The 25444-nt window shown below is 41.5% G+C and overlaps 3 protein-coding genes across 3 annotated transcripts; all 3 read right to left on the bottom strand.

Moving 5' to 3' along the window:
* Positions 1 to 5424: 5424 nt before the first annotated feature.
* On the bottom strand, positions 5425 to 12837 carry ptrh1 (peptidyl-tRNA hydrolase 1 homolog). Its single transcript, XM_041999612.1, has 5 exons — positions 12220 to 12837; positions 9201 to 9420; positions 7549 to 7648; positions 7008 to 7053; positions 5425 to 6600 (listed from the first exon to the last, which is right to left on the bottom strand). The coding sequence occupies exons 1-5, from the start codon at positions 12412 to 12414 to the stop codon at positions 6304 to 6306; spliced, it is 858 nt and encodes a 285-aa protein (XP_041855546.1). The 5' UTR covers positions 12415 to 12837; the 3' UTR covers positions 5425 to 6303.
* A 2999-nt stretch (positions 12838 to 15836) lies between these two features.
* Positions 15837 to 18418, bottom strand: LOC121649046 (natterin-3-like). The gene is made up of 3 exons (XM_041999576.1): positions 18359 to 18418; positions 17450 to 17564; positions 15837 to 16921 (listed from the first exon to the last, which is right to left on the bottom strand). Exons 1-3 carry the CDS (start codon positions 18416 to 18418, stop codon positions 15837 to 15839), a joined length of 1260 nt encoding a protein of 419 aa, XP_041855510.1.
* A 3062-nt stretch (positions 18419 to 21480) lies between these two features.
* LOC121648420 (natterin-3-like) lies at positions 21481 to 25059 on the bottom strand. The gene is made up of 3 exons (XM_041998499.1): positions 24813 to 25059; positions 22728 to 22821; positions 21481 to 22613 (listed from the first exon to the last, which is right to left on the bottom strand). The coding sequence occupies exons 1-3, from the start codon at positions 24885 to 24887 to the stop codon at positions 21529 to 21531; spliced, it is 1254 nt and encodes a 417-aa protein (XP_041854433.1). The 5' UTR covers positions 24888 to 25059; the 3' UTR covers positions 21481 to 21528.
* Between the last annotated feature and the right edge of the window lie 385 nt (positions 25060 to 25444).

Here is a 25444-nt window from a genome sequence, read left to right as displayed (position 1 = left end):
ATTTGTGTTAGCTGTCTTCTTTTAAATTTGCTGCTGCTTTCTACCAAACTAATGCGTTTTTTCCTTTAATATGTAATATGTCTCCACAACTGTTTACAACACGCATGAATGTTTTGTTTTACAAACTACTGTAACTATTCCAAAGAACCACCTAAATTTAACGGATTTTACAATCTACAGTCAGGATTAAAGGGTGAACATCCGTGGAGATCCACCAACCAGACATCAGCACTGCAAGCCCCACCCTGAACGCAAACAGAAAAACTCTCCGATCAGAGCTGCTTCAGGGGTGAAATATCTCCACACCAAAGTTCCCAGGAACTCTGCTGCAGCACTGCGGTGGGAGCTTATGCTGATTAAAGACTAAACATATAAACATTATAAAGTACAACATCAAAACTCAGAGTTTGGATTTAGGAGATGCGAGATGAGAAAAATGAGGAGAAATGGCTGAATAGTAAAACCCATGCAGTTCATGTTCAGATATTCTAGATGTTTAGACAAGTTGTAATGCAAACTCCGCCAAAAATATTGTTCAGAGCTTTACAACTTTAAGAGATATAAATTAGCCTTCCCACCACCACTGTAGTCAGGGGGCAGAGGGAAGACCCCCCAACGGGCAGAGAGTGCTGGGGGAGGTTTGGTGATTGTGTTTCCTGATTAAATTTTGGGTCTACTTTAAAAGCCTGGGTGTCCAGCCTTCAGCTGACCTCTGACTCCTGCAGAAGAAAAGTTGGTAAAGCTGCTGGCGAAGCCTCTTAAAGCTGACCAGCGACGGGGGTGCTGAGAAAGTGGCCTGATGGGGGTGAAGGGTGACTCAATGGGGTCAAAGCAGAGAAAGATGGGCGGTTTTAGGAGGGTGAGGGGTGTTCAGAGCGTGAGCATGTCCACAAGTGTGTCCCTGCAGCTTTTGTGACTTGGAGCTGCAGCAGGACAGAAGGCCTCACAAAAATCAGGTTTAAACAATGTTTGCCCCCCTTTTGTTTCTGGCCTGCTTTTCTTCTTCAGCCCTCCATCCCAATCTACTGGCCTCCTTTGTATTGATTTCCCACATTCAGCAGCTCGTCAGCCTCTTTCCGCTGCTTTATATGCTCTTTTCTGGCTTTTTTCTAACCACCACCTCCCCCACTGAAGCATGTCTCTACTGGCATTCTCTGCAGTGTGAGAATGCAGAGCGCCTCTTGTCAGGATGCTACTCATTAAAGACACCTAACTGATTAAGAATGTAATCAGTGTGACAATCAGAAGGGGAAATCAATATGTTTTAAGTCAAAGAAGCCACATCAGAAAGGATAAGATGGAGAGGACAGTGTGTCAGGGGAGCAGCATGTTGGGGAGACAAACAAGTGGAAGCTCCTGCTCAGTCACATAACTAAAAAGAGCTCCATGTAAACAATCATGACATTAAAAATCGTAAAAATTTAAAGCTACTATTGACTGCAAATTAAATATCAAATCACCCTCTTATCCATTTTAAAATAAAATAGAAATAAATGTGGTGGAGTTCTTAGCATCAATAGAGTGTTTATGTTACTGTGACTTTAAGCTTCAGTTCCAGCACAGGACTGAACCCACCCGTACAGCTTTTACCTCGTTTTTGTTTTCACTTTTTTTCTCTTCACAACCAGTAAATTCACTTGGTTTTATATGGGGTTTTGTCACAAATCTGCTAAAAATTGTCCAAACTGGAAAAATGACAAAAGATAACAGATTTTAAAAGCTTTAAACAACAAGTAGAAGAAAATAGTGCATCTATTCAAACCTCTGAAGCCCCATATGATGCTCATTATCTCCCAAACTAAAAGATCTGGTTGTCATATATGTATATTAACATTAACGCTACGATTAATAAAGAGACGTTTTCTGTCTGGAACTTAAGAAAGAAGAAGAACCGACGTTTCTCTTTGTCTAAACCTATGCAGATGAAAGAACATCATTTCATCATCATTTTTTGGATGGGAAACTGCTCCCAAAAGACGAGAAACATTTTATTGTATTGTATTTATTTATTTATTTATTTATTTATTTATTTATTTATTTATTTATTTATTTATTTATTTATTTATTTATTTATTTATTTATTTATGTGCTTTTAATTTATGCAAGACAGCAAAGGTAATTTGTACTTTTACAAACGTGCAGCATAAATCGGGTCTTCTTCTGCCTCTGGTTCGGTGAATCTTGGTCATATTAAGATGAAACTTCCAGCTGTGGAATCTGTGAGATGTGAGCTTTCAGTAGAGGAGCCGTTTGTTCGTGTTCATGGGGAAACATCATCTGTGTTTACATGTTTTTCAGACTTTGTGTACCTGGTCTTTTAATTATTGTTGTTTTAACTGTGTTTGCTGGTGATAGAAATGGTTTTACTGAGCTGGTAGCTGAGATTCTGGACTTTCTGTAGATACCACACATGTTTAGAGTTACATCTACAAACCTGACGCTACATCTGGAAACGAGATGTTAACCCTTAACTCCCGGTAGCGGAGGCTGCAGGTGCAGAGGTGAAGCTAAACAGTCAAGCTAAGAATGAAAGTTTAGAGAAATTATATCCAGAAATGTGGATAATGAAGCAGTGAAGGTGCATGGATGGAAGTTATTGTGCATATTGTGAATATTTCTCTCTCCTCACCATCTAGAAGCTGTGAGATTCTCATCCTGCTTTCTGTCTGTTCACCTGATGCTGATATTCATCACATATTGTTCCTTCTGTGCTTAGAAGGAAGCAGCTTCACAGCTTTAAATCCATCCTGCTGACTTTTTACCTTTTAGTTAGTAAATCCTGAACATTTCATCCTTCTTTCTCATAAATATTTGATTTTATATATGAAGAAATATTTTATCTGAAAATTGCTGCTAAACCTGTTTATGTGTTTAGTGCAGGGGTCTGCAGCCTTTCCAATCCAAAGAGACATTTTTCCCTCAGCCAGCTAAATAAAACTACTTTAGAGACGCAGATGTTACCAGACTTTTAAAAAAGGAAACTTAATATATATTTTTAATGAAGAGCCACCATAGGATGTTTGTTATTTTTGAAGAACCACATTTTTATTTCCATTTTTAGGTTTTAAAATAAATAAAAACATAAAACTTTTATAAAAACAGGATAAACAGACTTTCTTCTAAGGGATGTAGATATTTGTGGAAAATGATGTTAAAAAAAAAGCAGCTCCAGAGTCGCAGGTTGGAGACCCCTGAAGTTTGTAAACCAAAATTTACTGCATTTTCTTTATATAGCTGTAGGTCTTCTTTTAAAGGAAAGAGACATTTTGCATGTAACAATGCGACTAATTGCAATCACAACGTTATGTGATTAATCGTGATTAAACATTTTAATCGTTGCCCAACACTAATTATGTATATATATATAGCTTAAATTGAAATCGTGTTTATTATAGATAGATAAATAAATAAATAAATAAATTTATAAAATACAATACAAAGTTTGTTATTGTCTTTTGGGAGCAGTTTCCCGTCCAAAAATCATGATGTTCTGCCATCTGCATGGGTTTAGACAAAGAGAAACATTGGTTCTTCTTCTAGCCAACACCTCTCATCACCACAGTGAAGCATGGTGGTGGCAGCATCATGATGTGGGGATGTCTCCATCAGCAGGGAAAATGGTCAGACAAGCACATGTGAAGAACGCTGGACATCCACAAGACTCAATAATCTGGCAAGGAAGGAGAGACTGGAGAGAGTTTAAGTAGGACTGAGCACAGATGAGGATATGGAGCAATCAGGGAATGCTTAGGTGGAAAGACTGATCCTGATTGAGGAAGCAATCACTCGAGGCCTGGCAGAACATATTCCCCCTGGGCAGTGTGCAAGCAATGAAAATCCCGGATAAGGGATTAGTCCTAAACATGGCAAAAACAGGGCTGGTTTTCAGTGTTTCCTTGATCCAACACACCTGACTCGAATTAATGAATCATTGTGTAGATCTTCCTAAGCTGCTGGATCCATTTAAACTGAATCAGGTGTGTTGGAGCAGGGAAACATTGAAAGCCTGCAGGACTGCGGCCCTCACAGGCTCGAAGTGAGTAGCCCCGCACTAAAGTAACTATTTCTGTGCAAAACAGTTCCAGCTTTAACCTGGTAGCAGCATGATGTGACGCTGTGGGAGGAGATGAAGATGGATAATAGTTACGCTGTAATAATCTACTGATCCATATCGACCAATAATCCAAACTGTTCATCTGGATCAATAATGGATCCAGCTGTCAGACATCGTTTCAAAATGACCATGTGGAAGCAAAATGTCTGATTATAACTTCATGAGAAAAATGCCTGGTGTGTAATGATGATAAAGTCAGACTGTTCTAACCTGGTTAGTACAACTAAGTAGTGAAAGTATCTGGTTTGAGACTCTGTGATTATTATTATTATTATTATTATTATTATTATTATTATTGTTGTTTTAGTTGTACGTTTTATACTAATTTTATATGTGAAGTATCTGATTGGATGGCATTTTCAAATCTCATAATGTTACAATTACAATAAAGATATTCTATTCTGAACAGGAGGATGGTTTACAATTCAGTTTTCTTCTCCATGATTTTAAATCTCAGCCGTAGAACCCCGAACCGATCCCATAACACCGCAGTACCCTGATCAGACCCCGTACCACCGCAGTACCCTGATCAGACCCCGTACCACCACAGAACCCTGATCAGACCCCGTACCGCCGTAGAACCCTGATCAGACCCCGTACCGCCGTAGAACCCTGATCAGACCCCGTACCACCACAGAACCCTGATCAGACCCCGTACCGCCGCAGAACCCTGATCAGACCCCGTACCGCCGTAGAACCCTGATCAGACCCCGTACCACCACAGAACCCTGATCAGACCCCGTACCGCCGCAGAACCCTGATCAGACCCCGTACCGCCGCAGAACCCTGATCAGACCCCGTACCGCCGTAGAACCCTGATCAGACCCCGTACCGCCGTAGAACCCTGATCAGACCCCGTACCGCCGCAGTACCCTGATCAGACCCCGTACCGCCGCAGTACCCTGATCAGACCCCGTACCGCCGTAGAACCCTGATCAGACCCCGTACCGCCGCAGTACCCTGATCAGACCCCGTACCGCCGTAGAACCCTGATCAGACCCCATACCACCACAGAACAGGGCTTTTGGACTTGTTGCTGACAACAGTCTGGATGGCCCTTTTGCTCGGTTTTTTCCGACAAACATCTGGAATACGGACTGGTCTGACCACAATCCAGGTTTCCAGTGAGTGACGGTCCATCCCAGATGCCTCTGAGATTAACATAGGTTCTTTTTTCAGCTCAACAGTTTGAATTCTGTTAATTCAGCTTTATTTGTGTAGCACTAATACACCACAAGTCACCTAGAAGCAATTTAAAGCACATTTCAATCCACTTCACTTCATGCCATCATCCAATTAAATCACATTCATTAAAATCCACATTACTTTTTAACTGTGTTTACACGATGAAGGGACGTGTGTGAATACAACTGTATCGTAAAAGAAAAGGTTTCCTGTAGTAATACCTTGTTCATGCGGTTCTTTCAGCCCAGAAACTTTCACTTTTTAATGACGTTCTGCATCGGAGACACGTAAATAAAACAGTTTCTCACCCACTTGTTAACAAAGAGTCTCTGTCCATATTATTCCATTTATTGTATTTGGAGTATTTGTTGTCTGCTCGTGTTGCAGGACCAAAACGCAAAATAGATGTAAAAAAATTTTTGAAACACTTTGTCCAAAAACGTCCAAATAAACCAAAGAATCACTAGTTTTGATTTCCTCCTCTTGTTTGTGCAATATTTACTTTTTGTCTTGTCCTGAGCTCTTCTGATTCAGGATGTATACTCAGGACTGGGATTGTGGAATTTAACTGTTACAAAATATGTAAAGTTGTGATAAAGGAAAATATGAGCTAATGGATAAACATTTTTAGGGGTCATTTGCAAACCTTGTTGTCATAAATAAGTATTTATGTTTATCAGAAAGATGCATTATGTGTTGCAGGATATTCACGCATCATGAGCTCAGAGACATGCATCATTGTCTCTTAGCTCAGCGTCTCCTCCATGGTGACACAAAGTGACGCATTTAGCGATCGACTGTTTTTCCTGCAGTATGAGAAACACTTTTAAATAACAGGCATATGTGATTTATACAAATGTAAAATCATGTTTACCTTTAGTGAGACGAGCACAAAATTATTTTTCAAATCGACTGAAAAATTCATTCTGTATAAATTAATCTTTTCATGTTCTTCTCTATTTGAGTCTCTTAATGCAACATTTCTTCTAAAAGTTTAGGTCAAATCAAGAAGAATAATTCAGGTTTGATCCTTCAGGCAGTGTTTTCACAGCAGAGTTCAGGTTTGCAGCTTCAGCCGAGGCCTCGGACTCCCTCTGCGGCGCTGCCTGTCTGCCCCCTGCTGGTGAGCTGGGGGACTGGGAGTCCGGCTGGGAGAGGTGGGAGAGAAGGAGGTCCACACTCTGGACGAGAACCGAGTCCAGAACCTTCTGCTCTTCGGAGGAAAACCGGCTCAGAACGTGACGTTCCACAGATGTTTTCCCTGCTGGCCGACCGATCCCGACCCGAAGTCTGGGCATCACCTGCAGGACGAGACCAGAGACAGTTTAAAGACACGGTGATGCACGCTCTCTGTGCTCGGTTCATTTTTTATTTTCATCAATAATGTTCAAATGCAAAGTTTGTTTTAACCTGCTTTAGTTCAACAAGAACATCCACATACTTTCCACTCATCTTGTGACTCCCAAAAAATATCTTAACACTTTAGTGAAATTGCCCTTTAGAGGTTGGTGTTTCTGCTTTAGTCTGGTCCTGAGTCTGTTTTTCCCTCTCCAAATGAGTTCTATTTTATTCTATTTTATAACACCCTAAAGCTGACGTAAAATGGAAATCACTCGACCAATTAGATCAAATATCAACATCAGATCTGAGTAAAAAATGAAGAAAAACATCTCGGCTCATGTTTTACATGAAGAGTCCAGCAACTTACGTCAGTCTGCAGACAGTCCACACATGAGCGGACGCCATTATGGCCTCTGTGGTGAAGGAGGAAGAGGAGGAGGAAGCAGAAAAATAATCATTTGTCAAACGTGTCCGTCCTGCACATCAAAACTCCTGATGAACATGTTTACAGTCTCTCATTAACAGTTTCTTCTTATTTCAGTCCTTCAGAGAAACTTGGACAAACTTTTTTAAAGTGAAAGTAAAGTTTTCAGTATAACTTCATTATATCAGACAAACACTTAAAGTGATGTGTGACACTCCTGACGTGGTCACGCTGTTACGTTTTATGTTGCATCAGGTTATTTTTCTAGTCGCCTGCAGCAAAGCTCTGTGTTTACTGTTTATTTGCTTCTTTTCCATCCCTGGCAGCTCCAGTAGCAGATAAATAATTATTTCTGTGTGAGATTTAACTAAACTGGCATCCAGGCTCTTCTCATGTTTTGATTGAAGTTAAAGTTGAAGAATTGGTTGTTCATTTTCTCCATTTCTGGTTTTCTGACTGAATAAAGAAAAAACTGAACACCCACCTGGGGCTTCCTCCATGTTTGATGCCAATTTTCCCCAAAGGTTTGTCCATTTCATCGTGGACCAGAAAGATGTCTTCTGGCCTGATGTTGTATTTAGCAGCTGGAAAAGAAAATCAGGTCACCAAACTGCCAAATACCAAACAGGACATTATATCTAAGATAGGAGAAAGTACCGTGTAATTACCACAAATAAAACAGTATTATTACTTAACGTGTTAACCAGCAGAGGAATAAGCAGCATGAGGCCCTACAGTACAGAAGATGTTTGTACACACCAGGAAGCAGCCATGCTAACATGTAGCAGCTAAAAGACTACCAAGCATTACATGCAGAGCTGCAGGCTAATTTTTAGCACTGGTGCATCGAACTTCTTAGTTTGGTTGCACCAGCAAAACATTTAGATGCACCCAAATTCAATAATGTAATAATATTTAATAATGATTGCCTTTAGAATTACCCATAGACACCGATGGTTGTTTCATTTTTTTGTGAACAAGAATGAAGCAGCTTTGCTGAACTGAAAGGTGCAAATTTCCTCCCCAGCTTAACATTTAATCCCAACTTTTCATGACAACATTGAGCCACGTTAACGGCTGCTCAACCAGCCATTAACTTTTTTTTGTTTTACTTTTACACGCGGCTACAGCAGCCTCCCTATCGCTTCTGAAGAACAGCCTCCTGGCGCAGCTGAAACACGCTGGCGACTGGTTTTCTGGTGACACGCTGTGCTCCTGGACCTGACTGACCTTAGTTTTATCCACATATTAAGAATACCACAAAAACAGTATTTCCTCAGTTTAAAGAATCACCAGAGTCCGCCCTATTCTCTCTCAGGGCAACACGGCGACGCTAACGCATCCTTTATCACTAGTCACATAGACTACTGCAATGCTCTGCTTTCTGGTCTTCCCAAAAAGAGTATTTTAGCACTTCATTTACTATAAAATTCAGCTGCACGTGTGCTCATAAAGACCAGAAGGCAGGCCCATATTACACCTGTTTTAAGGTCACTGCATTGGCTTCCCGCCTGTTTCAGGCCCAATTTTAAAGTTCTTTTACTAGTTTATAAATGCCTAAATGGTTCTGGGCCTCCTTATCTTTCAGACCTGCTTTACCTTATAAACCCTTGCACTGAGGTCCTCTGGCTCTGGCCTTCTAATCCTTCCTAAAGTCCGGACACATACTAACATTCAGAGAAGTTAGATTTGTACACTTAGGCATGTGAAAAGTTAGGAGCACTGGTGCAACCAAGAAAAAAAGAAAAAAACGTTAGCTTCTGCTAATTTCTCCACTTCAAGCAAACCAAACCAACAAGTAGTCACATGACAGCAGAGACTCTGCTGGTACCAGAGACGTCTGGAGCTAGCAGCCAGAACCAGAAACCAGGTCTTACTTTTGCTGTTTTGTGGTGAAAAGTTTGATTCCAGCTCTAAAAAACTGCTAATGTGTTCTATGACTCTGCCTTTGTTTGACATGAACCATGAAGGTCCTGCTGGTTTCCATGGAGATGAAGGAGGTTTTATAGTGAAGGATGCACTCTTCTTATCGTAGACTATGTTGGGCTTCACTTCTTTCTGGATCCCAGATGAGTGATGAGTGAGATAAGTGATGAGTTAGGTGAGTGGTGAGAAGCTCGTATAAAGACCACTGACCTGCTTTGGCCACTGACACGCCGTTCACGTTCATCAGCAGCCTGGGACGGAGCAGCACCATGTGTGTGTTTTGGATCTTTGACAGGATGACATCACCAGACACATACTTGTCACCACGCCAACGGTCTGCCACACCAAGCCGGGCGGCGAGCGCACTGAGGATCGCCATGCCAACACTGTGTCTGGTACCCTCCATCCCTCGGTTGCCCAGTCCCACCACCTGATGCACGCACACACACACACACACAAAGACACCCAGACCAAAACCTGAGCTCAGCAGACAGAAGCAGGACTAGTGACTTAGCTTAGCTAAGGTTCAGTCCTGGATGTTTTTAGAACCTGCTTTACTTCTTATCAGACTGTATCACCATGGCAGGGCTCCAGACTGAGTTTATTTTGTCTTCTCCCGTCTTAAGTCCAGCAGTTCACAGTAATGCGTAAATTAGCTGCTGGATTGTCGACTCTAACTTCAATACAAGAAAAGGAGACGAACACCAACGAAGAAGACGTCAGCCAATGTGCGTGTGAGCGGGGACGAACGACCACTGTGATTGGCTTATGTGTGGAAAAGGGGGGGTCTTGGCAGAATTTATCATCCCTCAGTGTTGGAACTTAGCGACTTTGGCCCTATATTTAGCGAGTTTTCAGACCCTCTATCAACTTCTTTTTAAAAAGCGACTAACAACAAATCTAGCGAGTTTTTCTGGTATTGTTGGAGACTTTTGGAAAGTGACGTGAATGAAGGGAGTTTATCTTCCCAGTGAGGAGCGGTGCTGTGCAGACCCTCTCATACGAGGCTTGGTCTTCTCGCAGCAGCAGCAGCTGCATTCAGACGACGTTCAGCTCTGTTTCATGACCAGGCTGGAAATGAAACGTAAAAGCTGCTGCTGGAGGATCCTGCTGGTTTACCGTCACAGTAACGTCTGTTAATGAAGAGTGAGGACAAAATACTTAAAAAGTTAAGTGTTGTGACATGTTAGACTCCTAATTAAAAAACCTAAATACATTTAAAAAATTTAACTAAAAAATAAAGAAAATATTGAAAGAATAATTAATTTTTTTTATTACGTATTTAATTTTAGCTGTTCTAAACATTTTTAGGTTGTCTTTTTTATCAATTTTTGGCAGCATCAATTACAACCATATGTACCAGGCCGGTTATGCTAATTAGTGCCTTCCAGCCACTTCTAGGACAGCCAATAGCGGCTGTTCTTACTGAGGCGTTGGGAACAGTGGCTGGAGAGGAGCATCAGTCCCTGAAGCTGTTTATTGTCAGGAACTACATGGACCAGTCATACCATCGACTACAAAGTGAAAATCAAATCAAATCTGATTTGATTTGACAAGTTCTGTGTCTACTTGTTTTGTATAATGCGACCTATGCGAGTTTTTTAATGTAATGTCAACTGCAAAAAAAGTTAACTGTAAACATGGTCATTTCTGAATTTATTGTCCAAGTGTTTATCACTAATACAGTGAAAATGAGAGGAAATGTGAATATTTGCTTTGCAAGGTGATTTCAGTGTGCGCCCCTAAATTTTCTGCTTGCGCTCCTAGAAATTTAAGTTAGGGGACGCTGTTCTCCTCCTAAAAGAAGTTCGTCTGGAGCCCTGCATGGCAACTTCTGCTGGAAACCGAACAGGAGATTAACACACATTGAAGCAGCATTTACAAACTAACTGCTGGTGGACACAGAGACCCTCTATCTTCAATCTGAATAACTATCCTGTAGACGTTCACTCAGAAGCATCTTTACTCGTCTGTCCACAATGCTTAAGTTACCTCAAAAATCAGACTGATTTCTATTAATCTTGTTTCCGCTCACGTTTTAACATTTGGAACTAATTCAGTTTTATTTATCAAATTTAATGGCTGTACGGTGGTGTGGTGGTTGGCTCCGCAACTCAAAGCAAGAAGGTCGCTGGTTCGAGCCTCGGTGGGGGGGTAGTGGCCTTTCTGTGTGGAGTTTGCATGTTCTCCTCGTGTATGCGTGGGTTCTCTCCGGTACTCTGACTTCCTTGTTAGGTTAACTGGCCAGTCTAAATCCTCGCTAGGAGTGAATGTTTGTCTCTGGATGTTGGTCCTGCGATGGACTGGCGACCTGTCCAGGGTGTACCGGACTCTCGCCTGCTAATTGCTGGGATAGACTTCAGCTTCCCTGCAACTCTGAATTGGACTGAGTGGTATAGAAAATGGATTTAAAAAGACATCCTTGCCTGTTTGTCATACTTTATGAGTGCAGCTTGCCAAACACACAAAACTGCACCAAATATATATTTTACATTTACATCAACAAACCTTAGAAAATCCCTTTAATTAAAACCACTAGACCACTAAAACTATTTTATTTAGCATTATATTCAATCTTAAATCCTTTTTTTTTTAATTACTGGTTTTAATGATTTTTCAGTTTGTTTAATTGCTGCATCTGATTTAAAAAGAAACTTTTTCAGGTCATTTATTATTCTGTGCACTGAATGACATACAGAATAATAAATCTATCTGCCTGAGCTTTATTGACATGGCAGTGATATAATCAGCTTATTAATGTACACATTCACACAGTCAGCAGTGTCCACACAGCCAGAGTTATTTTCTTTTTTTTCATCTTTTCTTCCTGCCATGTTTATTTACAGCCTGGAACAAATATATGAGCCTCCTGTAGAGAGCTCTCCTTTACAAGGATCACCTACAGATACCCTGGATAAAATGAGCCTGATTTATAGTTCACAGCCAAATCTTCAGACACGGACTCATACCTTATTTTTATTTTGCATTTGACAAAACACAAACATTTCACCAAGTAAAATATCACCAACGTGGCCATCCATGTAAACAAAGGAGAAAGTTTATATTTATAGAGTGTCATTTCAATCCATAAGCTGGTTTGTTTTTATGAGTTCTGTAAGGGTTTGGACTTCCTGAGATATTTGATTTAAGTTTAATTATGAGAATAATAACCTTCCAGACATGACAGTGAGGCAGACACAGTGGACCACATGGGGTTGAAAACACTCACCAGCTTCCGGCGGGCGCGTGTGTGTATCTGCGCTTCGGTGCCCATCGCTGCTGTAAACGGCTCCATCATCAAAACTCTGTTCACGACTTTCATTAAAAATCTCCTCATCGCGAACAAATGTAAAAATTTCCTAAAACAGTGTAACAAATGTCGACAGAATTTACAAAAAACCCGCGCTCCTTGGGTTCGTCCCATAAGTCAGAGCATGATATTTAATTTACTTTTTAAAGTATATTTATGAAAGGTCGTTTGTCAAATTACCGCTTTCGCTTATACCCACAGTACACAAGCTCAGTTTTAAGACATGTTAGTCTGGTACTGGACTTAACAGTCTGTAGAAAAGTAGTCAAAAAAGCAAAGGTATTATTTAATATTTGTCTCAGCTTATTAAACTTTGTTAGCATGCCACAGTTAGCTTACTGTACTTTGTTGGCAGGTCAAAACACCATAAAGCCTAAAACATACTAAACGGCACTGGAAGCTTTACAACTAAATCGCGTACAACTAAGATATTATGAAAATTTCTGAAATGTTTTCAATCTTGAAACGTGAGAGCTTTAATGTCATGATGTTAAAAGAACAGCTTCTTCTTCTTCTCCTTCTCCTTCTGCTACTCGTTCTTCTTCTTCGGTTGATTGGCGGTTGGCAAAGAACGTCATGGCGCATTACCGCCACCAACCGGTAGAGAATGCGGAGGAAAAAGGAATTAAATATAAGATAAATAAATTAATGATAAATAAATAAGACCAGATGTTGCCAGATAATTAAACATGATTTTATAACAAACTTCTTCTGCAGTGATATGTGAAATCTCTGGAAGGTTAAACTGCATTTCATTACTCTAACAATTTAATTCACCTTCATTCTTTCTGTCTTATATTTCTTACACCTGTATTTTTTTCTGAATGAATAAGCAGATGCACTGACACAAAATGCTTGTTAGCTTCCGTAAGTCTAAAACTATTGTCACTGACATGTGGATGGGAGATATGGGATCATGAAAGAGCTTTGCTGCATGCTTGGACCTGGTCAAATATTCTGTTTTAATTTTTAAAATTTTTTTTTTTTCTTTACCCCGTCCTGTCCAGTATCCTAACATACAGAACGGTGGTCTGTGTGCCATATTTTGCTTGACAGATTTGCTCTATCAAGGGAGACATGTTATATACATGGCTGCCCTTGATATTTTTATTATTTTTATTGTAATCTTATTTTCTTTAGTCTTTATATGTCAGTGCCGAACTTGACAGGGAGATAGAGGAAGAGGGAAAAATAGGGAGAAAAGGACAGGATTAAAACGTGGAAATAAGAGTTGCCAAGGCTGCCTAAAACACATCACAAAAAAACAAATAGGATAATGATGATATGAAAAAGTACAGTAGTCATCAAACATACCAGCAGAGAAACGTACCAACACACAAACATCAGCAACATCTAGTCAGAAGCAGATGGAGAGACGAGCACGTTTGTGAGTGTGCATGTGTGAACATACGTGTGTGGCCATGCAACAAGTAAGAAATGTGTGTTTGCAAGGTGGCCGTGATCACGCCGCACCCCGAGCATCAGCAGGGGACAGGGGGAGCCCGAGACCTCAAAGGCCAAGCAGGTCCACAGAGCACCAAGGCCAGGACAGCCAAAGCAGACAGAGCAGCGGCCCACTCCGGGACACCGGGTAGCCCAGGGTGATGGTGAGCAGGCCCAGCAGGCGCTGGGCGCTGCGACGCAGGCCACACGGAGGGCAGGCACCCCACAGGCCCAAATGCCACCCATTCCCCCCAGCAGAGCCCTGCCCAGGAACCCGACGGGGCCCAACAGCTCCAGGCAAAACCATCGCCGGCCACGCCAACCCAACACCAAGGCTAGGCACAAGAACATGTCCCCACCGGGGGATATGGTGGGGACCCCTCAGCCAAACCCACAGACTCCAGCCGCCCCACAGAGCCCTATGTGTGGTGTGTATGATGTGGGGTGGCAGGGGGAGGAGAGGGACTCGGGGAGGGGCACAACCGGGAGAGAGATCTCTCTCCCAAGCAGCCAACTCCTCAGCTGGCCGCTGGCCCCCACCCCCCCAAGACCACCCGAGTCACCAGTTCATCTCAGTGATGTGAGCCTGAACACATTGTGTGAGGCATCAACTGTACTTTACACAGATTTGATCACATTAAGTTTTATATATATATATATATATATATATATATATATATATATATATATATATATATATCAACCCCATTAACTGACAGCAGTTCTGACAGGGATTATATTTTTATATTCCTTTGAGTCTAGTAAAAGTAACTTGTCAGATTTTACCGTGTATTTTTACATCTGTGTATTGCTGATTCTGGGTTGTTTGAAAAGATCATCTATCACTATAACTTGTGGAAACTGTATATATTTGTGATTATTTTCTATGATTAGTGAATGCTATTTAGAATTTTATATGTGATGTAGCGTTTTGCTTTGTGACATTGAAACGATCCGTAGCCTGACACCTTCTCTACCGTTCAAAATTTGATGTGACAAAAATCCCTGTTAGATTTAAATATATCATCACTTCTTTATTTTTCAGGATTTCTACAATCCCGCACATTTACTTTACATCTGAATCTGTATTATTTGTATTTACTTTTTCCTCTAGCGTGCATCAGGACCCCTCCAACCATTCATCCACTTTCTTTTATTCCAATTCAAGGGTCTCGGGGAAGATGGAGCTTATCCGAGCACATAGGGACAGGCAGGGTACACCTGGACAGGTCGCCAGTGCATCACAGCCATCAGGACATCTATGATTATAAAATTAAGATGCCTTCATTTTACCAGACTCATCTGTTGGTTGTTCTTACACCACTTCGGTCTCCTTTTCATTGGTGCTCATCTGAATTTTGTTCTGTTTTAAAGCTAATACAGATTTCAACAAGAACCTTTCATAACGTTTCGTTGAGTTGTTTCAGATCAGCAGCGTCTGTAATGGTATCATTCATGTCAGTTTTAATTTCATGTAAACTTTGTATGATTCTTGTATTTTTGCCAAATGCCTCCAAGTGTAACTGTGTTGATGCTGTTGTCTTGGCCAGGATGCTCTTGCAGAGGATTTTTTTTTTAAAATATAGGTTTTAATTACTGTCATCCACTGGAGTGCTCATGTATTATCTAAAGGGTGGACAATTTCTTTTTGCAGGCCACTGGTAGAAGTGATCTGCAGTTTTGTCGGGGCAGGAGATCAGAACTTTCATATTTTCACCACCAACTTATTACCAAGACTCATTCCATCTAGTTAGTCATTATTTCTGTATAATTTTGGTTATATAGTATATAGTTTTGTAAGGTACTGCAGGAGGAGAAAGAGGAAACGATATCATTACTGAACATTCAGCATAAATCTAAAATGTTGATGTCAAAATTATTAAAACTGTTAATGTAGTTTCTGCTATAACACTGAATGTAGATCATGAAAGACGCCTGGACAGGCATAAAATAAAAAATCATTTAAAATGGCTCTCAACAGTAATTTTAGGCCTTAAACTTCTCAGTAAAAGGACAACAAAGATACACCTTGACTTGTTTTATTTAAAAGCAAAGTTTATCGTGACTCTTTTGTGGTAAATTGAACAGACTGATCACGGTGTCGGGGAGCAGGGCGCCGGCTCGGTTACTGGCTGACACCTCTCCACCACAGCGTTGATCTCACCAACGCTTACACCATCATAGGTGCCGGTGATGTATGTCCAGTGGGTGTCTCCGTTGTGGTTGGTCCTGCTCAGCCTGCCTGTGAATGGGATATTTGCCGTCATCTTCCGTCCATCCATCCTCACGGCGCAGGAGTGGTTGGGTGGGACCAGTAGCTGCACGGACACTGAGTGACTGATGGACTCCACCATGGTGGTCCCCTCTGAGAATGTCACCGTCTGCTCCTTGGTGAAGTCTACGTCCCCAGCACTGAGGATGGGAATTTTGGCTGTCATTGTGGACACAGAGCCGTTCCGGGTCTCCCTCCCAATGCCCCAGGTCTTCTCCGTCGTCTCAGTCTTCTCCAAAGTCACTGTCTTCTCCACATCTCGGCACTCTAGGTTGGTAACCCTAGTGAGCTTCAGGGCCTCTGGAGGATGGTAGAACAGCTCCATCTGGTCAATGGCGTAGTCCACGTGTGAGATGTGCTGGCTGTAGCTGTCTCTGTTTATAGCAAGGACCTGGTATTTCTTATACCAGTACTCATCACCCTCCCAGGGGAGGAAGAAAGCTTTGTGTTGGGTTACTACTTTACCAAGTCCATACTTGTTCTTGCCCACATAGATGTCTGAGGAGGAGCAAGTTTTGATGGCATACTGAGGGACGGAGCCATATGAGTCTTCAACCCACATCAGGAACTCAAAATTGTCCACATTGACCAGTAGTTCGAACTTGGAGGATGCATACTCTTTATCTGCATAAGGGTAATGGCAGAGGTTCCCTTTGCTGGGTGTGTAGAAACCGGCCTCACAGTTAACTTTGCACACATAGTCAGTGCGCTCTGTGTAACCGTTGAAGATGGCTACAGCACCATTTATGAGGACACCATCCCATGTCACCCACTTCAGATTTGCGTTTTCACCAAACATTGGGAAGGAGTCTGACGTCTCGGCTTCTGGAGTCTCTCTCATTGTGGGAGGGTTGATGACTTCACGGGAAGGAACCACATTTTCCAGCACAGGGTTAAGCCATAGCTCTAGACAAGAGAAGAAATGTAGAGGTGGCTAGACTTTTACAACAAATTACTCAGATTTAGAGAATCTAAGAAAAAAATACAAGTTAGTGCGAAATGCTAATGCTATCTTTTTGTCTTTAATACAAACCAATAAAAGAAGTTTGTCTTTTGTTAATATTTTCTTGGAGTAGAATTGTGACCATGCTTCTCTGAGAGACTTGGAGTAGTTGGTAGAACATAAAGTCATTGCAAGCCCAAAAAAAAAAAAAAAAAAAGAGAGGAAAGAGGGGCTGAACTAGGAATAAGTCGGGATCTACAGCTCCAATTCCAAATTACTGTAGACTGTACTGGGGTGAAGTTCAATAAATCTGTAGAAACAACTGTTTATCTGGCTTACAAACATGAGAGTACAGTTGTTGTTCTTTTATGTCCTGGCTTCACCTTTGTCCTGTATGAATCCATGCACATGTTATACAAACCATTAACATGACTGTTCACAGATTACAGTACAGGCTCCGTTTAAAGATGAAGATACCCTGAGACACTCACTGTTGGGTTTTTCTTGGCTGTCCCGCACATGGGAGATGTAGAGGAGGGGGTCAGGCTGCAGAGCCGAGCAGGAGAGCTGCAGCACTGCCAGGACACCAACGACACACCACCCCATCTGCACATACACAGAAAACATCATTAGTGCGAATAATGGAAAGATGCAACCAATAAAACACACCAAACCTGACATATAAACAGAAAGAAAATTATTATTTTTTAAAGTATTTCTGTTTTTAATCACTACATTTATTAATCAATCACGATGAAAATGAACAGTTTTATAGCCACAACAAACAAAAACAACATTTTGATGTCTATGGTTACACCCATTCAGGAAAACATATTTCATACTTTCTTGCTTTCTAAGTTAAAATTACTGTATTATTTACCAGTTTAATTCCAAAAACCGCTTTAGAAAACAATGAAAAACCACAATGTTTCAAACCATGTGAATTATCCAAAGTTACAGGAAATTATAAACACAGGTTTGATTACTTACACCTGACACTAAATGACCCAGATGTTAAACATCAAGAGGAAATCACAGAGCTGAATTAACAGAAGTAAGATAAATACTGGGGCCCTTCCAGCACACCACCCGAGGATCTGAGCCAAACTAGAAGCATAGCCAAGGTAGCAGATCAAGAATTGGATTCCTTGACATACATGATCCAAAAGTGGTTGAATATTCATTTAGTGAATTCAGTGTAGAAGAAAATCAGGCAATCATACAGAGAATTGTTAATAAATTAGCTCCTACTTCAATCTGATGAATAGAAGTGTTCTTTTTTTTTTTACCTTGCCAGGTTCCCGCTGAAGTGAGGCTGCATAGCAGATTTGCTGAGTTTTAAAACCGCCTGCAGACTAATTGCCCCCAATAAAAAGCTGCAGCTCATTCCCTCAGCTGACCGGTTTATGATCTACAGAAAATCCACATATCAGATCTTCTCTTTCGATTAAATCCTCCATTCTGATTATCAGCAGGCAAACCTCCACCAGAACCAGAACCAGAACCAGGAAGGAAAACCTCCACCTGAACCAGAACCAGGAAGGAAAACCTCCATCAGAACCAGAACCAGGAAGGAAAACCTCCACCTGAACCAGAACCAGAACCAGAAAGGAAAACCTCCACCAGAACCAGAACCAGGAAGGAAAACCTCCACCTGAACCAGGAGGGAAGGATAACTGATAACTGAAGGTTCTGCCTCCTGTAGGAACCTCCAGTAAACCTGCAGTCTGAGAATGAAGCTCCGATGGGAAGATCTGGAACTCTGAAATCTTTCAGATCCAGTGGAGCTTAGTCACTAAGAGCTTTATATGTGAGGAGAAGAACTTTAAATTCTAACAGGGAGCCAATGAAGAGAAGATAAAAAATAATCCTAGTAACATGGTGGACAATCCTACATTTTACTGAGGATTATAGCTTCAGATAATTCTCCTCTCAGCTGTTTAGTACTCACCTGTAAACTGCTTTAGCTGCTATTAGAGGTATCTGCTCTGAAAGACCAGCGGACCACATCACCTCCAAAAACCAAACATGTTTCCCACACTAACTGAACTGGAAACACCTAGAAAGCTAAAGTTACACAAATTTCTCTAATGCTGAATTTAAATGAGGACTGTATTAAAGTAGAAATGTTTGTTTGTATATTTCTTTTTTCTTTGAACCCTTTGAGCAACAACTATATTCTGACTCACAACTAGTTGAGTTAATCATCCATCCATCCATCCATCCATCCATTCATCCACCCATCCATCCATCCATCCTCTATACTGCTTAGCTGCAGTTTCACCCAGCATTTAGCGGGTGAGAAGCAGGTACCTGGACAGGTCACCAGTCCATCACAGGACCAGAGAGACAAACAATCTCTCACACTCGCTCCCAGGGAGAATTTAGTGACTAATAAACCTAATATGATTGCATTTGGATGGTGGGAGGAAGCCGAAGAACCCAGAGAGCACACGGGGAGAACATCCAAACTCCACACATAAAGACCACCGTTGGAACACCCCCCCACCCCCCAGCTGAGGCTCAAACCACCAACCTTCTTGCTGTGAGGCTGTTGCTTTTTATTTAAAGTCATTCACAAGTGAGGAACATTAGTCCATTCATGTTATATGATATGATTGAATCTTTATCACAATTTGAGTGAAACGTGAGCCAGAAAATAAACATAATAGAAGAGTTTGTGACGACTGTGTGCTACCATGACAACATCAGTCCACTTTCATACTGATTAGAAAAGTTTCTCCAGGAAGGAACAAACATACTTTTTCCTTCACTTGGTGTTTCTGTGATGAACTGTGATAAATGGAAGCAACGTTATTCAGAGGTGGAAGGTAAAACAGAAGCTGGCTCTGGACTGTATGTCTTCCAGCTGCATGTCCTGAATATGATGATCCACACGTTACATAACTAGGTATGTGTGTGGATGCTCCAGTCCTTGACCTGGAAACTTGTACATACATCTTTTGGGTGGTGTAACCAAACAGTTCTTGCTGCTTGTGATATCTGGATGTTTTATTGATCCGTGCATGGAGAACTCTCTTTGATGAGACACTTAAAACTGCTTCACAAAGAAATCTGCCAGGACTCTGTGTCCCGTATCTACGAAGCGACTCAGAGTTGCATGATGTCCAAAGTGTCGCTGTGTTCTCGCTCCCCACTGATGACAAGATACTGGTTTGTTAGATAAGCCCAGGCAGGGAACAAACTGATTGGATCTTCTCTTATAGTTGGGTCACTGATTAAGGCAGCCTTGTTGTATAACGTCACCAGCTGCCAAGATCACACCAGAGGAGGAGCAGCTCAACACGGACATTGTTCTTCTCACACAGTGCTCTCATTGATAATCACTGAGGTCATGGCCATCTGTGAGCCTCCTTGAGACAGACAGTTATTATCAATTTATTTATGTGTGTCTGACTGAGGACTGTGTGAAGAAGGCGGTGTAAAGGTCATTTTAAGTCTGCTCCATCACCACCTGTAGCTGCATCAGCATTCAGCGGAGCGACACGCACCATCAGATCAGACTCAGTGACTTCTCTTCAGATGGACAAAGAGTGAGAAGCAGACATTAAATCAGCTGATGGGGAAACTTTATTTGACCATTTTTGTTTCACACAACACTGGAGGGTGATTAGAAAGTTGAAATAGACATTTTTTTTCTCATAAAGACAAAGTCTGAATGTTAGTGAATTAAAGTAAAAGGAAATAATTATTTTATTTTTTATTTTTATTATAGAATTACTTCTCTATTTAAAGGGCATGCTCAGTGATTAAATCAAAGTTTATGAAGATATACACTCAGTATACAAACTGATCAAGACCTCTGCAGGACACCCCAGTAAGCTGGTTAATGTTGGACATTACTGGCTTTTTATCAAAGTAGCGTGATGAGGAAGAGGGTGTGGTGTGCAGCAAAAGGCCACAAACTGGGACTCAGACCCAGGCTGACTGGTTCTTCAACCTCCATATGGGCTGCCTGCTCAACCAGTTTAGCTATCCAGTGCTTCCAGTCAGCAGGATCTTAATAATAATAATAACATTAAATATGTATATATATATATATATATATATATATATATATATACATATGTATATGTATATTACACCCAGTTGAATAAAATATTTCTGTGTAATTACGGTAAAATGTAACACGTGGTCCTGTCAAAGCTTACCATTCAGCCTGCTTTTTTATTTTTATCCATCCTTGTACATTCATCAGGATTTTCTTTGAACCACATCGAATGTGTTGAGTATTTTAATTATTTATTGTAACAATGGCAAAGTAAGGATTATTCGTTTCTGGAGCAAACTGTATGTCAAATTTATGGAAAAATAAAGGGAATAAAACCACTGAACTGTTAACCATGTTTAAAGGCAGCTAATGAACAATGTGTGATTAGTAAATTCTTGATAAAATACTTAAAAATGTCATTTTAACTGTATTTACAGCTTCTTTTCAGACACCAGCACACACAGAATACTTTTGACATTTTTTATTTATTGTGACACATCATTTATTTTTATGACCATAAATGTTTCAGATGTAATCCGGTGTGTCTTCTTCAGTCTTTCAGGGGCAGGGTTTGGCATCAGCCACAGGTTCACAGCGGTCCACCACAGCCCGAACTTCCCCGATCTGAACGCCATCGTACGTCCCAGAGATGGACGTCCACTGGGTCTCCCCATTCTGGTACGTTCTACTGAGCCTCGCCGTGTAGGGGATGTCAGCCTTGATCTTGCGCCCCTCCATATGGACCCTACAGGAGTGGTTTGGTGGGACCGTGAGTTCCACAGACACGGAGTGGCTGAGCGACTCCACCACCGTCGTTCCTCTGGAGAACTGCAGCGTCTTCTCGCCACTCAGCTCAATGCCTCCGGAGCCGATGAGGGGGATCTTGGCCGTGATGCTTCCTGTGATGCCTAGCATCGTGGCTCGGCCGATATTCCAGGTGGTCTCCACCTCTGAAGTCTTGGAGATGGTAACTCTCTTCACAATGGCCTGGCACTCGTTGTTGGTGACTCCTGAGATGCGCATTGTCTCAGGAGGATACTGGAAGATGGCAACCTCATCAATGGCATACTTGACATCAGTAATGTGCTGAGTGTAGACGTCCCTGTTAATGGTCAAGACTTGGTATTTCTTATACCAGTACTCGTCACCCTCCCAGGGCAGGAAGAAAGCCTCAAACTGAGGAACAACCTTTCCCAGACCATACTTGTTCTTTCCAACGTAGATACTAGTGCTTGTGCAGGTCCGGACTGAATGCTGTGGCACCGAACCATACGACCCTTCTTTCCATTCCAGGAACTCAAAGTTGTCTTTGTTGGTCAGGAGCTCAAATTCAGGAGCATAATACTCCCGGTCTCCATACGGATAGCGGCAGTAAGGGCCCAGGCTTGGGTTGTAGAAGCCAGCTTCACACTTGTATTTGCAGACGTAGTCGGTGCGCTTGGTATAGCCATTGTAGATGGAAACAGCTCCATTGGGAAGGGAGCCGTCCCAGGTCAGCCATTCCAGGTTCACATTGTCACCGAAGAGGAAGGACGACGGCAGATCCTGCTGCTGCTCCAGGTCAGCTGGAGACAGGGGTCCCAAAATGATGTTATCAGTTGGTTCTGGTACCCGGTCCTCCAGCTCAGGGTTCAGCAAGGAAACTGCATTCAGAGGAGACAAAAAAAGCTGCTTCACGACACAAACTTTTATCAAATATAGACAGATGTTTAGCATGAAATACACAACTGTTATCTGACTTCCACAAACAGGTTTACCTTTTCTGTGCTGGACACCCTTCTTGATGATTTCCTGCAGGCTGGCTGAGGACAGGCCCAGCAGGGCCAGCAGCAACAACACTGACAGCTTCATCTGAAGGTCAAACACAAGCTATTAACTCCACACTAGAGGTGTTTGTAATGATTTCCTGGTAACTACTAATCCTTTTACACAGATGATGATTTAACCTTCAGTCCCCTGCAGAATGAATGACATGAATGCTGGAGATGGAGAATAAGTACATTAAACACTATACAGTTTTAACTCTGTCACAACATAAAACAGAAGACACACCAACCTCTAAACTTAAACTACTGCAGACTCACACTGGTCATGTCATAACAGTCAACATCTAAACAGACAGATTAAGTGGAGCTAGGATGGATTTAACAAGTTCAATTTTAATTCAATCAGAAGACCTGAAATCCAGCGTGGACTCATAAACTTTATTTTTAACCAAACTCTGATAATAATGATGTATGTTTGCTTTTACAGCAGCTGTTTTACATAGTTAAGTCATTTTTTTTCTCTAAATGAGCCACAAACGTTTTCTCTATTTTACTATTTGCAATAAAATAGTTCACAAAATTATAGATATTTTTAGTTTTTCAACCAGTTTAACTGGTTTTGTCCCAATAAATGAATTGATCATGTCCATAAAGTCAATTAGAAATTATTCTACCGAACAAACATTTAAACGTACTTACCTACAACTGACTCATTTAGATGAATATAGCTAAATATATAACTATTGATTAAATCTAAGAACTAAAAATTTTGCTTTTTTAGAAGCTTAACAGGAGAGATTAACATAATCGATGTTCAGGTAGGATGACTGTCCGGCTCAGTGGTATTTGGGTGGAAGTAAAAGGAGAAGTCGTCTTACCGTCCTGCTGCTCTTCAGTGAGTCCACCTTCAGTCTGTCTCAGGTTTATATACCTACTTTATGGTGGAACCATAAAACACTTTCACTGTGTCCTTCATCTGATTTTCAGTAATAATCACAGCTGAAGCAACGAGCCTAAGAGATGTTTTAATTACCGTCAAGCCCAACGTGAGACAGAGAAGTACTGGAGGTCATTCCTGCCTGCAACCCTCAGGAATAATAATAATAATAATAATAATAATAATAATAATAATAATAATAATAATCTTTATTTGTATAGCACTTTTAAAACACAAAGTGCTGAACAGCACACAGCAAAGTGAGGTAATAAAATCAACATGCATGAGTACATTTAGACAGACAGACAGAAGTCTGACAATAAATAAGTCAGAAATAAAGTAAATAATAAATAAAAAGCTTATAAAAAAGGCCAGTCGACATAAGTGTGTTTTAAGAAGTGACTTAAAAGATGATACTGATGGTGCCAGCCTTATCTCCTCAGGCAGGTCGTTCCAGAGTCGAGGGGCTCGGACCGAAAAATCTCGGTCATCTCTGGTCTTGAGTTTGGACCCTGGCACAGCTAAAAGGGACCTGCCTGAGGATCTAAGGCTGCGGGGAGGCTCATAGGGTGTCTGTAACTCTGTAATGTGGGTGCCAGACCTAAACGAGCTTTAAAAGTAATCAATAAAACCTTAAAATCCATTCTAAAAAAGGGAGCCAGTGCAGCGAGGCTAAAACAGGGTCATATGTTGTCTTCTGCTAAAACCAGTGAGAAGCCGAGCTGCTGCGTTTTGAACAAGTTGGAGGCGAGAGAGGGATTTATTGTCAAGACCGGAGAGGAGGGAATTGCAGTAGTCGAGTCTGGAGAAAACTAGAGCATTGATAACTTTTTCTAAATCGAGCCGGGAGAGGACAGGTTTGATTTTACTGATGGTGCGGAGGTGAGGGAAACAGGACTGGGTGACTTTTTTTATTTTTTGTTTGAGGTTGACATCAACCTCAGACAGATTTGATCTTTAGTTTCCAGGTGAGCTTCATTAAAAGGAAACTACTGAAGGGGGTTGTTTCACATCATGAAGACAGTCCCAGTTTCTATGCAGTCTGGGGAACAATAAGGACCTTCCTGGAAATGAAAAGATTTAAATAAAGGAATTAAAACATTTGACATTTCAGGAAATCTTCAGTGAGATTATGGTACCATTAAAACCTGAGTGTGTGATTCAGAGAGTAAACGGGTTGGTTTAGATGAAGGCGAATGAAGGAAAGTCTCCATCAGGAAAACGCATCATATTCAGAGATCAGTTGATGAGCAGCACCAGGTATCTGTAGCTGCTGGTGAACCTCTCCATCAGGATCCTCCAGAGGCTCCAGTTGTACATAAACCATATCTAGAACTCCCTTAACCTTGGATGGTCCGGATGGATGGAGGTCTGGATGGTCCGGATGGATGGAGGTCTGGATGGTCCAGATGGATAGAGGACTGGGTGGTCCAAATGGATGGAGGTCTGGATGGTACAGATGGATAGAGGTCTGGATGGTCTGGATGGATAGAGGACTGGATGGTCCGGATGGATAGAGGTCTGGATGGTCCGGATGGATAGAGGACTGGGTGGTCCAGATGGATACAGGACTGGATGGTCCAGATGGATACAGGACTGGATGGTCCAAATGGATACAGGACTGGATGGTCCAAATGGATGGAGGTCTGGATGGTACAGATGGATGGAGGACTGGATGGTACAGATGGATGGAGGACTGGATGGTCCGGATGGATGGAGGACTGGATGGTCCGGATGGATGGAGAAAATGCTGAAAATGATACAAAATGTC

This window comes from Melanotaenia boesemani, chromosome 11, assembly GCF_017639745.1.
Source record: "Melanotaenia boesemani isolate fMelBoe1 chromosome 11, fMelBoe1.pri, whole genome shotgun sequence".
Lineage (NCBI taxonomy): Eukaryota > Metazoa > Chordata > Actinopteri > Atheriniformes > Melanotaeniidae > Melanotaenia > Melanotaenia boesemani.
The sequence above is the reverse complement of the archived record's forward strand: the minus strand, read 5'-3'. Positions and strand labels throughout refer to the sequence as shown.